At 42.6% G+C, this 16122-nt stretch overlaps 1 protein-coding gene across 1 annotated transcript in view; it reads right to left on the reverse strand.

The window, feature by feature from the left end:
- The window catches only part of CCDC78 (coiled-coil domain containing 78), a 131044-nt gene that overhangs the window by 101667 nt on the left and 13255 nt on the right, over positions 1-16122 (reverse strand). The window contains exon 4 of the mRNA XM_029577285.1: positions 9683-9826. Within this exon, the coding sequence (XP_029433145.1) occupies positions 9683-9826 (144 nt within the window). The remainder of the gene's footprint in view (positions 1-9682; positions 9827-16122) is intronic.

The following is a 16122-nucleotide window of genomic DNA, read 5'->3' on the forward strand; positions in this document are numbered from 1 at the left end:
AATAAAATACAACGAATAAATAATAATAATAATAAGATTCTTTTGTGGAGCTAAGACTAACCTGGCTAAAGATCTAGGTGTGTACTGGATTAGATTAAAGTCACGGTACATGGAGCAAAGTTACATTATTTATGTACATATTATTTATGCACATATTTGGATTGATCGACTACAGTATTGGAAAGCTAATATGATATATAATCTGATGGATAATCTGACAGATAGCTTGTAGGTTAGAAAGGTGAGGTAAGAGGAAATTATTGGCATAGTTTAAAAGCTTGTTCAAATAGCCAAATTTTGAGTCTCTTTTTAAAGGTGATCGGGCATTGTTCCTGCCGGAGTTCTGGAGGTAGAGAGTTCCATTGCGTGGGGCCCGCTGTGGATAGAGCTCGTTTATTTAAAGAGGTTTTGATGGGTGGGGCGAGGAGAGTATCTCTATAAGCTGCTCTCACCGGTCTGGAGGGTATATGTGGTCGAAAAGGAATGTTGAGCTCCAGTGGAATGAGCTTGTGAATAGATTTGTGTATGATTGTTAGTACTTTGTAAGTGATTCTAAACTTGATTGGGAGCCAGTGTAGGTTCCTCAAGATGGGGGTAATATAATCTCTTTTGTTGGTCTTTGTCAGAATCCTAGCTGAGGCGTTTTGAAGCATTTGTAAGGGTTTTATGGTGTTAGCTGGGAGGCCGAGTAGAAGAGAATTACAATAGTCAATTTTTGAGAAAATGATTGCTTGGAGAACTGAAAGGTAGTCTTGGAAGTGGAGGAGCGGTCTGAGCCGTTTTAGGACCTGTAATTTATAGAAGCCATCCTTAGTAGTATTATTAATAAATCTCTTTAGGTTTAATTGATTGTCCATGATGACTCCGAGGTTTCTAACTTGAGAAGAAAAGGATGGTTGACTAGCGGGGAGTATGTTAGAACTTGCATCGCTACAGTCCTGTGAGACGAGGAATATTTCAGTTTTATTGGAGTTAAGGATTAAGTTAAGGCTCATGAGCAGATTGTTGATGGCTTGAAGGCAGTTGTTCCAGAATTCTAGTGTTTTTTGTAGAGATTCGGTAACCGGGATGAATATTTGCACATCGTCTGCGTAGATGTAGTGAGTTAATTTTAGTTTGGAGAGGAGCTGGCAGAGCGGTAATAGATAAATGTTGAAGAGGGTAGGGGATAAGGATGAGCCTTGAGGGACTCCCAGAGAAGAGCAGACGGGGTGTGATTCGTTGTTGTTGACTCTGACCTTGTAAAATCTGTTATGTAGAAAAGACTTGAACCAGCTAAGAGCAGTGCCTTTGATGCCGATGTCAGATAGCCGATCCAGGAGTGTTGAGTGGTTCACCGTGTCAAATGTGGCTGATAGATCGAGGAGAATGAGTAGACCGGGTTGTTTTTTATCAAGATTCAAAAGTATGGTGTCTGTTAAAAAGATTAAGAGAGTTTCTGTGTTTCGGGCTTTTCGGAAGCCAAATTGAGAGGGGGCTAATATTTTGTTATCGTCCAAGTACTCCGAAAGTTGCTTATTAACTATTTTTTCTAAGATTTTGGAAATGAAGGGGAGTTTAGCAATCGGGCGATAGTTGGCGTGGTCGTCTGGAGACAAGTTGGGTTTTTTCAGAAGTGGTTTTAGAATTGCGAGTTTCAAGGGGTCAGAAACTAAGCCTTGCATTAGTGAACAATTAATGATGTCAGCGATTGGTTTGGCGACGGTTTTTGAGATGGCGATGAGTAAGTTGGAGGGGATCGCATCTGTGGGGTGAGGCAGGTTTGAGCTTCTTTATGAATGTTTCAATCTCTAAGGAGGAAGTCGGCTCGAAGGTTTCCAGACTTGTGTTCTGTTGAATATATGAAGAGTAAGAGGGTGGAGGAGGAAGAACATTATTGGCATTTAAAGGTCTGATCAGATCAGTGATTTTTTTCTTGAAGTATGTGGCTAACTCTGAGGCTTTGCTGGCAGCTTGATCATCCGGGATGGTCGTGGGGGAGGATTTGGTGAGAGACGAGACAAGAGAGAATAATGCTTTAGGATCGAAGATGAAGTGGTGGATTTTCTGTGAGAAAAAATCCCTCTTTGTTTGGAGGATGAATATCCGGTAGCGGTGCATGAGAGATTTGTAAGCCCCCAGGTTTGATGGGGAAGGATTTTTTCGCCATGCATGTTCAAATCTTCTAAGTTCTTGTTTCAGGGTTTTAAGTTGTGGGGTGTACCAGGGTTTCCTGTTGTTCGAGTTAGAATGGAGGGCTTTAGTAGTTAAAGGGCACGTAAGGTCTGCTACGTTCTTAGTTATTTTGATCCAGGAGGATGTGGCTGAATTAGCATCCGAGAGGTCTAGTTTGTCTAATGCTGTGGATAGTTGCGGGCTAAGGGTTTCTGGGTTGCATAATTTCCTGAATTGGACCATGGTTTTTTGTAATGATTGGAGGATGGGTTGGATGTGCTTCAGAGTTGTAGTGATCAACCTGTGGTCCAACCAGGGGACTGGGGTGCAAGTCGTGGATGAGGCAGGGGTAAGGCTTTCATTTATGAAAATTAAATCCAGTGTGTGTCCCGCTTTGTGCATCGGACCCTTAATGATTTGTTTGAAACCCATATACTTAAGCGTGGTGAGAAAGGTTTCACAACTAGAGGATTGAGGGGTTTTATCCACGTGGAGGCTGAAATCTCCCATTATTATAGCAGGGGTATCTGTGTTGATGTGCTTGGCTAAGAGTTCAATTAAAGGAGACAGGTCAGATTCTAGGCTTCCTGGTGGGGCATAAGTAAGGCAGATTTGAAGGTGTTTAGATTTGAATATCGCAAATTCAAGAGAAGTAGATGAGTTTGTAATCTGTAGAGATAGACCTAGTTCTTTTTTTGCGGCTAATAGCAGACCGCCGCATCTTTTTTTAAGTCTGGGGATAGAGAAGATGTCTATGAAGATGTCTATGAATGTGTAGGGAGTTGGATAGAGAAGATGTCTATGAAGATGTCTATGAATGTGTAGGGAGTTGGTTGATTAGTGCCGTGTCTTCAGGTTTCAGCCATGTTTCGGTAATTGCGCAGCAGTCCGGTTTTGATTCTATTAGATAGTCGTAGAGGAGATTAGTTTTTTTCGAGAGTGAATGTGCATTAAGCAGGGTTAAGGAGAATAGCTTGAGGCCCAGAAGTTGGTTCAGTGGTGATGTCATGATTGGAATAATTCTTTTTTGAATGAGGTTGGGTGTGGTGTGGTTTTTTACGAGGTTTCTCCGTTGGTTGTGAATGATCGGGATAGCGAACGTGTGCATGAAGAATAATGTCTGAATGAGTGCTGGGGGAGACTGAAAGAATGCTGGGGAGGTCTGGATGAAATGCTGGAAGAGTCTGGGTGAATGCTGGAGGCGTCTGGGTGAATGCTGGAGTCGTCTGGATGAATGCTGGGGGCGTGTGGAAGAATGCTGGAAAAGTCTGGATGAGTGCTGGATGAGTCTGGATGAATGTTGGAGGTGTCTGGATGAGTGATGGAAAGGTCTGGATGAATGCTGGAGTCGTCAGGAAGAATGCCTCACCACCTCTGCCTAGAGCCCCGGCAGAGGAGGTGAGGAGGTTAGGACTTTTCAGCTTGGAGAAGAGACGGCTGAGGGGGGATATGATAGAGGTGTTTAAAATCATGAGAGGTCTAGAACGGGTAGATGTGAATCGGTTTTTTACTCTTTCGGAAAATAGAAAGACTAGGGGACACTCCATGAAGTTAGCATGTGGCACATTTAAAACTAATCGGAGAAAGTTCTTTTTCACTCAACGCACAATTGAACTCTGGAATTTGTTGCCAGAGGATGTGGTTAGTGCAGTTAGTATAGCTGTGTTTAAAAAAGGATTGGATAAGTTCTTGGACGAGAAGTCCATTACCTGCTATTAATTAAATTGACTTATATAATAACCACCGCTATTACTAGTAACGGTAACATGGAACAGACTTAGTTTTTGGGTACTTGCCAGGTTCTTATGGCCTGGATTGGCCACTGTTGGAAACAGGATGCTGGGCTTGATGGACCCTTGGTCTGACCCAGTATGGCATGTTCTTATGTTCTTATCCACCCCAAGCGATTTAATGATATGGTCTAACTCGTCTGGGGCGGACCCATCAATGTCCCCATCTCCATCCGCAAGGAGAAGGTCCTGTGATCCAGAGTCCAGCGGATGAGGAGCTAATGACCCCGAGGAATTAACAGCTGTCCGTCCTGACTGTCCCCTAAAGGGATCCAACACCCCTGATGGCCTGGGGACCTTTGCTGGTGTAGGTCCCTCCTCCTGCCATTCAGCCTCCACTTCTAAAAAAGCTTTAGGCATTAAAAACTCAAACTTAGAAGAAAAAAACCTGCTGTCTCTTTAAACCTAGAAGAAAAAACCTGCTGTCTCTTTAAGGCCCCCCTAGGGGAGGGGCCGCATCCTCCAGAGAGGCAGGCTCTAAGTCTCACAGGCTTAAATTAGGTGTAAAAAAACACAAAAAGACATTTCCTCTAATCTTAATCCTCTTGCAACTATCCTGGACAACCTCAAAAACGTAAGAGATCTAGGCGTGCTTTTGGACAATCATCTGAACCTCAAAAGATATGTAAACACAACTAAAGAATGCTTTTTCAAATTACAAGTTCTGAAAAGGCTAAAACCCCTGTTGCACTCACACGATTTCCGCCTTGTCCTTCAATCAATCATCCTCTCCAAAGTTGACTATTGTAACGCTTTGCTACTTGGTCTTCCAGCCAACTCCATTAAGCCTCTACAAATGTTACTGAATTCAGCAGCCAGGATCCTGACGAACTCGAATAAGAGAGACCACATCACACCCATTCTCTACAAGCTTTACTGGTTTCCGATTAAATACAGAGTCCTCTACAAAGCCATGACCATCATACACAAATCCTTAAACAACTTAGCTCCAATTGATCTTACCTTTCAGTTTCGCACCAACAAATCAAAGAGACCAATAAGAAAAGCTTATCAAGGCTCCCTTTTTGTCCCTCAAGCCAAAACTCCACTAAGAAATAAGGCTCTTTCCACGGCAGGTCCTTCTCTTTGGAACTCACTTCCACCAGACCTTAGACAGGATCCCTGCCAGCAATCCTTCAAGAAAAAACTGAAAACTTGGCTATTTAATCTAGCATTTCACTGATTACTTACAGTAGACTTACCATGGCAAATTTGATGTTTGTTCTTTTTGTATAATTCCTCCCTCTAATCCCTCCTTTTTTATCCACCTTTCTGGTCCCTCTGTTCTTCTTTTTCCCCTTCCCTCTCATCCCCACTTTCTCCCTTATAATTATCCTCTCTTTGCTCCCAAGCCCTATTTCTCTCGATACATCCTTCTGTTATTTAATTTTTAATTCCTCATTGGTTTTCTGCAAGGCATCTGTTTAAGATGAATACTTCAATCTCCATGTTTTATTATTGTTCCTACAGGTTTCATGTTTGATGTTCTCTGTTCCATGTAATGCTTTCAAGCAAGTTTAATTGTTCAATGTAAACCGATTTGATTTGCATCTAATGCAAGAAGACCGGTATATAAAAAACAAAAAAAATAAATAATAATAATAAAAGTACAAAACCAGTAGTAAAGTAAGAAGGGGCTTTCCCTGGAATTGGAGGAGAGAGGATTTCGTGCTAAGGGTCCAGGATCAAATCTGGGGAGCCCACGAGGCGCAAAGCCGGAGGGGATTGATGAACTACAGAATCCCTTCCCCCATCCGGCAAGAAAACAGGCTTGATTTGTGCAGCAGGCCAGCTCTCCACATGTGGATACAAAATGGCAATCCAGGCATCGGGAGGGATGGGGGGTTAGGAGTTGCCATGGGAACGGCAAAGTCCTTCTGTGCCCGGCTGCTGCGAGCGGGAGAGAGCGATAACTGCTCTTCGCTCCTTCCCCCATAAGCTGCTGGTCCTTGTACAGGGTACTGATTAATAAAAAGTAAAAACTTTTCCTTTTTTTTTTCTCCCCCAGACAGATTAAAGTGACAGAGGAATATTACTTCTCTGACAGTAAGAGACCAGTGACAAGAGACCTGAGACATGAAGGTTCACAGGGGTTTTAAGTGACAGAGGAACCTGAGGCATGAGACATCCCAGGGGTCTTAAGTGAAGGAGGAATTTTACTTCTCTGACCAGAGGCCTGAGGCATAAGACTTGTCAGGGGTCTCCACGGGAAAAGGACTGGACCACCTCTCCCCCTGCACCCAGCTCCTCTTCTTCCCCCCCCCCCCGGTGGGGAAGGCAAAAAAGCCGCTGTTCCCACAGTGTGAGGGGATTCTGAGGCGTTGGAGCCGAAGGCATGGGAAACCCCCCCCCCCCGTCCGGAATCGAGTGGGGGAGCAGAGGCCAAGCTTTCCCCGGGTCTGCAGCCGGTCTAAATTGTTTAACCGAGGCAGGATACTGTGCGTCCCACTCAGCCTCAGCTTGCATATATACGACATGTAGTAGAAAGAAAAAAATTGGGAAGAAAATGGGCGCTGCCTACGTAAGGTGTGGTGTGTGTGTGTGTCCCCCCCCCCCCCCCCAAGGCAAAAACGGGAGAGGGTCTGCATCTGGCTGCCAATCGCGGGGCCGTTGAGGGCTCAAAGACGGCGGGGAGAGAGAAGAGAGATCTCCTCCCCATGAGCCTTGTGCAGCTTCAGAACCCGCAGCAGGCAAGATGGCCGCTGCACCCGCACCGTGCGGGGACGGGACAGGCCTCTGCCTGCGAGCTGGCTGATCGCTCCTCGAGCCGCACAGTCACGGCAGGGAAAAAAACTCCGCCGAGAAATTGGCCTCTGCGAAGGCCCCCCGCCCCCGGGGATACAACGGGAGCAGAGGCCTTCGCGGAGGAGCTGCAAAGACGGCTCCCCACAAGCCCCGCAACACGACACACGTGGCATTAAAAGCGCGCGAAAAAATGAAAGGCAGCTGGGTGAAGTAATCCACCCCCTCTGGAGGCCCGGGAGACTAAGGCAGGCTAGGAATGAAGAAAAGGTCTGAATACCCTATTAAATGTGCCCTTTTGTGAAATAGTTTTCTTTTTTTTTTTTTAATCAGCCACGAAGCAGGGTAAACACCTCCCTGATACCAGAGGAATTTTATCATCTCTGGGCTTGTAGCACAAGCTAGCACCCACCAGAGGAATTTTATCGTCTCTGGGCTTGTATACAAGGGGGGGGAGAGTGACCGGCCCACCGGTTAATACTCCCCCCAGTTCACCGGGTAGGGACACAATCGCTGGGTAAAAAGGCATTAGGGGACTGTCCTGCCTTGCCTGCCCTTCAGGATGCTATCAGTACACTTGCCTTACCTGACAGTATTTATTATTAGTTATATAGATATATATCTTTTTTAATCAAGATTGCCAAAGGTCTAAGGGATATCTCAAAAGCCAAACCTTTCCCAATGTACAGGATTATCATGGAATTTGACAAGGAACAGGACCACAGGTTATGCTTTCCTTCATCTGCTGGAGTCAGAGAAATACTGGGGGATCGCAGGTGGCACACCGGTATATCTAGGGGGTGTTTTTCAGCTTTTCTCTGGATCTATCTGCTGGAAGGGAGACATAACCCAGCAGTCTGGACTGATCCTGGTACGTACAGGGAATGAGTTATACTGCTAAAATTTATCTGGGTAAGTGCCCCAAATTTTTAAAAGTCAGTATTTAGCAGGATAACTCACAATTTCTTGCAACCATGGCATGAAACTTAAGCAACCCTTAATCTGAACACAAAACAGTACAGGGGCAGTGGGTGCCAAAGGCTCACATGAGGAAAGCAGTGCAGGTGCTGGAACGACAATTTTGAGCCATGCAGTTGAGTATTAGGGTCCACAGGCAGAATAAGAGATATGCTCAGAAATATATGAAAATGGAGAAAGAAATTCAGTTCCTCGGAATGGTTTGTTCCTCAAAAAAGATCTGCGTCTGCACATATAACAGTAAATAAATGAATGCTAAAACTAAATTCCACTCTCACTACAGAAAATAGGATATTTCTCTACTGCAAAGCTAATGTCTACTAATGGAGCCATATGTGAAAAGCCCAGGACTGCATGGACGTGGAAATTAATTTTATTATTTCTATTTGATTTACATTCCATCTTTTGGCACTTCAAAGTGGATTATATTCAGGTACTGTAGGTATTTCCCCAGAGGGTTTGCAATGTAAGGGCCAGATTTACTAAGCATTTTTCTTAAAGAGATAGAACTGGAAAAAAGGTTTTAGTAAATCAGGCCCTAAGTTTGTATCTGAGGTAATGGAGGGTAAAGTGACTGGCCTAAGGTCACAAGGAGCAGTAGGGGGATTTGAACCCTGGCTTCCCTTGCTCCCAGCTTGCTGCTATAACCAACAGGCTACTCCTCCACTGAGAACTCTTCTCCCATGCTGAGAAGGATTGCGATGAGAGCTCAGTTCTAAAGACTCCTCCTCTGCTATCCCCAATGTAATTGCTTGGATGATCCTGTTCTCTTTGATGGCCAAGACTTGAAAAAGAAGTCTTTTAAAAGACTAAACCATTAAGCATGGAATCAACTCTGCATCAACAAGAGGCTTTTCCTCCACCTCAGTGATATGCGTTCAGCCTGCCGGTCCCTCTGGCAGTCATAATGGACAGGAAACTTTTATATCGCAGCGCCACCAGAGCTGCTGCTGAACCAAAAGGATGCGCGGATTTTAAAAGCCACCTGGATATGCGCGGACTTGCCGCTGCACGCACAAATGAAAAGTTCCAAAAAGGGGCGGGGCGTCTGCATCCCTGGGTTTTAACTTGAAATTAGCGTGTAAATGCTTCTGCGCACAGGCGCAGGCCGGGGTCTCCGGCCACGTAACTTTACTCCTGCTGTGGAATGTGTGCAAGCTGTAAAACAAAAAATTCTAGGCAGATCAGCGGGGTTTTACAGGTCAGGGCGAACAGGGGAGAAGAGAGGCTATTAAACTAGGGAGGTGTGGAAGTCTTATTCCTTACCTGGAACAAACTGGGAAAATTGTTAATGGTGTCAGGCACACATGTCTTTTAAAATCCCCCCACTTACGCGGTAGAAGTGGTATTTGCACGCATAGGCACGCGTCCACTTAAAATTGTGCGCACATATGCACGCAGACATGTTATTTTATAAGCGTGTGTATGCACATGTTATAAAATATGCCCACATGTCGGTTTAAACGCTACTGACCCTATGCACAAGCTGGGAGACCCAGAAAAAAAAAAGAGTTGTAGTAATCCATTAGGAGAATGAGTAAGGCTTGAAGAGTAGTGAAAAAGTCAGAGAAGTCAAGGTTTAAGGCACTAGAGAAGGTGCAACTTCATAAAAGATCCCTTGACTAATGCTTTTAAATGAGATCACATCAAGAGATTACTGTCAATTATAATCTAAATTTTGTGTCACAGACTTGGTTGGGATTTGATGACCATCACATTCAAAACATGATGGATAATCTCTAGAAGAAAATCTGGTAAGAATAATTATCTCTGTTTTACCTACATTAAGAATTAATCTATTATTATTACCGGTCGGTTTTTTCCCCTATCTTCCATCTCCTGCCACCCCAGCTCACAATATACCTGGTCTGGTAATTGCAATGTCTCTCCTGGGCCAGGGAAATACAATACAAAAGGGCAAAGACAGAAACTGATATGAATTAGGGCATAATCAAGGTGAAAAAAACAAAGGAAGAAAACAAAACATAAAAACACTGAGTGACATGAACCAAACTTACCACTTTCAGGTTAAAGTGGATGATGGTACAAGAATGACTTGAGGTAGGCCCATAGTCTGATATGGCCCCAGTTCGTCGTTCCCAACCCTTACGGAATGCTGTTGTAGCTTCTGCTGCTGAGGATACCATGGCCTGCGACAAACCCTGCCAACACAAAATCAATTCTGAAATTGGATCTGTTCAGCTCCTCCTATTCTTCAGCTGGGCCAAAACTCAGTGTTAATATCTTATGAGGCAGCTGTTTAAACAGATTGTAAACGATACATTTTAAAAAGCACTGAGCTTAATGGACTTTGAAGCAGATGTATTAAAGTGTATATCTGCTTCTGCTTTGCCCTGGTTTTTTTCCACTGGGGTATTTTCATTGATAAACCTTTCTGTAAATATTTGCAAAACTTTAAGTCCTATGATGGGACTAAACAAGGTCCCAATATACTTTATGATGTAGTACTTCAGAAACTTGAATTCAGTCACTTCCCAGATGCACGAAGGATTCCGAAGGCCTGAGGAGGGCGGAGCCATTTTTTATAGTATAACTCAAATACTGCTCAGTAAAGTAAGACACAAGGAGGGCAATTTTCAAAGCCATTTCCACCTGTAAACAAATTGTTGTTATGCCGCCATCTTAACTCCTCCCCCCTCACCACCACCACCACCACCACCACTACCACTGTGGCTTTCTAAGGAAGTGGCAGAAAAAAGTAAGAGAAGCTGGGAAAGAAGTCAGGAGAGCAAAGGCATAAATGGAACAAATAATAACTAATACAGTAAAACAGGGGACAGGACTTTAGTTAGATTTGTTAGTGACAAGTGAAAATAAAAAAGCAGGATTGTAAAACTCAGAGGTGAAGAGGAGGAATTTACAATCAACTATTCAGTTTTGCAATCCCTACCAGTCTCTCCGAGATTTTATGTTTATTCCATGCTTTCTTGAATTTAGATACTGTCCTTGTCTCCATCATCACAGGGAGGTTATTCTATGCATACACTACCTTCTCTATAAAGAAATATTTCCTTAGATTACTCCTGAACCTACCCCTTTACCTCCTTTCTGTTGAAAAAGGCCCGCCTCTTGTGCATGAAAACCTTGGAGGTATTTAAATGCCTCTATCATATCTCCCCTACCCCATCTTTCTTCGATTCTAAGCAAATATTTATTTACAGAGAGAGTGGTGGACAGATAAAATGTTCTCCCAGTAGAGGTGGTGGACAGTTTCAGAGTTCAAGAAAGCATGGGACAGACACAGAGGATCTCTGACAGAGAGGAAGGGATTGTAAAGTTAAGCGGGAGATATGGATGGGTAGACTGGATGGACTGCATAGTCTTTATCTGCTGTCATGTTCTATGTTTCTATGTTTATGTTTTAGTGCTGAGAAGATGACAGCCTAGAAGCTCCATTTATATTTGGGGAAAAATAGGAAGTCTAAGATACTTCAATAAACACTTTTACTCTAAAGGCTGGCTGTTCTGCTGGGGACAGCAGAACAAACAGCCACACAAGATGGGTTGTTTGCCTCTCCAAGCTCAGAAAGTTTTGAGTTCTGCTTTCTGAGCATGAATGGGCCTTCTCATACTAGTGTCCCTATGTGTGAGTCTCCTCAGTCCTTTTCCAAGCTTGGGAAACTTCCCAAGGTGGAGGGAGGGAATGTTTGTTCTGTTGTCCACAGAGAACACCTGTCATAGGTAAGCAACTTTGTCTTCTGTGTGGACAAGCATCCCAAACAGCCATACAAGATGAGATTCCCTAGCTGAGTGTTGCCTTGTTGAGATTCAAAGTTTTTTGGCAATCCATTTTATGCATTGTAGGAAGTTTGCTTGATTTAAACTTTTTTCTTAACACTGCTTCTCCAAATATACTGTCTTTGCACAAGTCTTTATCTAGACAATAATGCTAAGTAAATATACTGTTGACCATGTGGAAGCTCTACAAATATCCTGGGGAGATGCTGAATTGTGATCTGCCATTGAGGCGCTCATTGCTCGCACTTGATGCACTTTTAATCCACGTGGAATTTCTAATTTCAAATATGCATTGAGTCAATCATCTTGATAAGGTTTGTTTTTTGACTGCTGGTCATGAGGACCGCCTGGTAACTTGCCTGCCTGGTGTGAAGGTGGCAGACCTCACACGTCACCTAGATAGGATTATAGACAGTGCTGGGGAGGAGCCGGCTGTTGTGGTACATGTGGGTACCAACGACATAGGAAAATGTAGGAGAGAGGTTCTGGAAGCCAAATTTAGGATTTTAGGTAGGAAGCTGAAATCCAGGACCTCCAGGGTGGCATTCTCTGAAATGCTTCCTGTTCCACGTGCAGGTCCCCAGAGGCAGGCAGAGCTCCAGAGTTTCAATGTGTGGATGAGACAATGGTGCAGAAAAGAGGGATTCAGCTTTGTAAGGAACTGGGGAAACGTTTGGGGAAAGGAAAGGATGGGCTCCACCTTAACCAGAGTGGAACCAAGCTGCTGCACTAACTTTCAAAAAGGAGATAGAGCAGCTTTTAAACTAGAACAAGGGGGAAAGCCAACAGTCATTCAGCAGTGCATGGTTCGGAGAAATGTATCCTTGAAAGATACTAATGAAAGAGGAGAGTTAGGGCATCCATTAAAAGCAAACATAGTCCATGTGCCTATATGTAAAAAATCACCAAAGAAAATGATTTCTGAATTATCCTTGAAAAGCAGGTTGTTAATACAAACAAAAAACACACTTTGAAATGTCTGTATGCCAATGCCAGAAGTCTAAGAAGTAAGAAGGGAGAGTTAGAGTGTATAGCAGCAAATGATGAGATTGACATAATTGGCATCACAGAGACTTGGTGGAAGGAGGATAACCAATGGGACAGTGCTATATCAGGGTACAAATTATATAACAATGATAGGAAGGATCAGCTTGGTGGGGGTGTGGTACTTTATGTCCGGGAGGGTATAGAGTTCAACAGGATAAAGATCATACAAGAGACTAAATGCTAAGTAGAATCTATATGGGTAGAAATCCCATGTGTGTTGGGTAAGAATATAGTGATAGGAGTATACTACCATCCACCTGGACAAAATAGTCAGACAGATGATGAAATGCTAAGAGAAATCAGGGAAGCTAACCAATTTGGCAGTGCAATAATAATGGGAGATTTCAATTACCCCAATATTGACTGGGTAAATGTAACATCAGGACTTGCTAGAGACATAAAGTTCCTGGATGTAATAAATGACTGCTTCATGGAGCAATTGGTTCAGGAACCAACAAGAGAGGGAGCTATTTTATATTTAATTCTTAGTGGAACACAGGATTTGGTGAGAGAGGTAACGGTGGTGGGGCCACTTGGCAACAGTGATCATAACATGATCAAGAACATAAGAACATGCCATACTGGGTCAGACCAAGGGTCCATCAAGCCCAGCATCCTGTTTCCAACAGTGGCCAATCCAGGCCATAAGAACCTGGAAAGTACCCAAAAACTAAGTCTATTCCATGTTACCGTTGCTAGTAATAGCAGTGGCTATTTTCTAAGTCAACTTAATTAATAACAGGTAATGGACTTCTCCTCCAAGAACTTATCCAATCCTTTTTTAAACACAGCTATACTAAATGCACTAACCACATCCTCTGGCAACAAGTTCCAGAGTTTAATTGTGCGTTGAGTAAAAAAGAACTTTCTCCGATTAGTTTTAAATGTGCCACATGCTAACTTCATGGAGTGCCCCCTAGTCTTTCTATTATCCGAAAGAGTAAATAACCGATTCACATCTACATTAAGTGCCGCCTAGTCTTTCTATTATCCGAAAGAGTAAATAACCGATTCACATCTACCCTAGACTACTGCAACTCTCTACTTCTCAACTTACCGCTAAACACCATTCGCCCTCTCCAGATCCTACAGAATGCAGCTGCAAGAATCCTCACAGGAGCCAAAAAGCATGACCATATCACCCCAACCCTTATTTCACTCCATTGGCTACCAATAAAATACAGGATTGAATACAAAGTCCTTTCCATCTTACATAAAATTATATACGGAGAACAAAAAAATTGGCTAAGCCCCTACATACACCTACATACCCCAAGTAGAAACCTGAGGTCAGCAAACAAAGGACTCCTAAAAACACCACCAACGCATTCAAATCAACTCAACTCCACCCAAAATAGAGCCATCTCCCTTGACAGCCCAAAACTATGGAACTCCCTCCCGACTAAGCTAAGAATTCAAGAAAACCTAAAAACCTTTAAAAAAGAATTAAAAACTTGGTTGTTCAACAAAGCATACCAATCCACCCAAGGATCATCTAAACATCGCCGTCCTCCAACACAGCCTCATGACTAATTGAAATTCATCACATCTATGCTCTTCTTAAATAAGAAAGAACTCATAAACTGAACTTTAACATTACTTATTTATTTCCTAAGCCTTATAACAGTTTGTACTTTACAACCATTGTTAACCCCCCATTTCCCTGTAACCTATTTTGTTAAACCGTTATAATGGCATTATTTTAACGTTTCCGAATGACGGTATATAAAACTCCTTAAATAAATAAATAAATAAATAAATAAATACCCGTTCTAGACCTCTCATGATTTTAAACACCTCTATCATATCTCCCCTCAGCCGTCTCTTCTCCAAGCTGAAAAGTCCTAACCTCTTTAGTCTTTCCTCATAGGGGAGCTGTTCCATTCCCCTTATCATTTTGGTAGCCCTTCTCTGTACCTTCTCCATCGCAATTATATCTTTTTTGAGATGCGGCGACCAGAATTGTACACAGTATTCAAGGTGCGGTCTCACCATGGAACGATACAGCGGCATTATGACATTTTCCATTTTTTCACCATTCCCTTTCTAATAATTCCCAACATTCTGTTTGCTTTTTTGACTGCCGCAGCATACTGAACCGACGATTTCAATGTGTTATCCACTATGATGCCTAGATCTCTTTCTTTGGTGGTAGCTCCTAATATGGAACCTAACATCGTGTAACTACAGCAAGGGTTATTTTTCCCTATATGCAACACCTTGCACTTGTCCACATTAAATTTCATCTGCCATTTGGATGCCCAATCTTCCAGTCTTGCAAGGTCCTCCTGTAATGTATCACAATCCGCTTGTGATTTACCTACTCTGAATAATTTTGTATCATCCGCAAACTTGATAATCTCACTCGTTGTATTCTTTTCCAGATCATTTATATATATATTGAAAAGCACCAGTCCAAGTACAGATCCCTGAGGCACTCCACTGTTTACCCTTTTCCACTGAGAAAATTGACCATTTAATCCTACTCTCTATTTCCTGTCTTTTAACCAGTTTGTAATCCATGAAAGGACATCGCCTCCGATCCCATGACTTTTTAGTTTTCTTAGAAGCCTCTCTTGAGGGACTTTGGCAAATGCCTTCTGAAAATCCAAATACACTACATCTACCAGTTCACCTTTTTTCCACATGTTTATTTACCCCTTCAAAAAAGTAAAGCAGATTTGTTAGGCAAGACTTCCCTTGGGTAAATCCATGTTGACTGTATTCCATTAAACCATGTCTTTCTATATGCTCTACGATTTTGATCTTGAGAATAGTTTCCACTATTTTTCCTGGTACTGAAGTCAGGCTCACTGGTCTATAGTTACCCGGATCACCCCTGGAGCCTTTTTTAAATTTTGGGGTTACATTGGCCACCCTCCAGTCTTCAGGTACAATGAATGATTTTAATGATAGGTTAAAAATTTTAACTAATAGATCAGAAATTTCATTTTTTACTTCCTTCAGTACCCTAGGATGCATACCATCCGGTCCAGGTGATTTGCTACTCTTTAGTTCGTCAATCTGGCCTACTACATCTTCCAGGTTCACAGTGATTTCGTTCAGTTCGTCTGACTCATCACCCCTGAAAACCATCTCCGGAACTGGTATCTCCCCAACATCCTCATTAGTAAACACAGAAGCATAGAATTAATGTATTCTTTCTGCAATGGCCTTATCTTCCCTAAGAGCCCCTTTAACCCCTCGGTCAACTAATTATCCAACCAACTCCCTCACAGGTTTCTTGCTTCGGATATATTTTAAAAAGTTTTTATTATGAGTTTTTGCCTCTATGGTTAACTTCATTTCAAATTCTCTCTTCGCCTGTCTTATCAATGTTTTACACTTAACTTGACAATGCTTATGTTTTATCCTATTTTCTTCAGGTGGATCCTTCTTCCAATTTTTGAAGGATGTTTTTTTGGCTAAAATAGCCTCTTTCACCTCACCTTTTAACCATGTTGGTAATCATTTTGCCTTCCTTCCACCTTTCTTAAATTGTGGAATACATATGGACTGCGCCTCTAGGATTGTATTTGTAAACAATGTCCAAGCCTGTTGAACACTTTTAACTTTTGCAGCTGCACCTTTCAGTTTTTTTCTAAGTATTTTCTTCATTTTATCAAAGTTTCCCTTTTGAAAGTTTAGTGTT

Source organism: Rhinatrema bivittatum, chromosome 14 (assembly GCF_901001135.1).
Source record: "Rhinatrema bivittatum chromosome 14, aRhiBiv1.1, whole genome shotgun sequence".
In the NCBI taxonomy this organism is placed as follows: Eukaryota; Metazoa; Chordata; class Amphibia; order Gymnophiona; family Rhinatrematidae; genus Rhinatrema; species Rhinatrema bivittatum.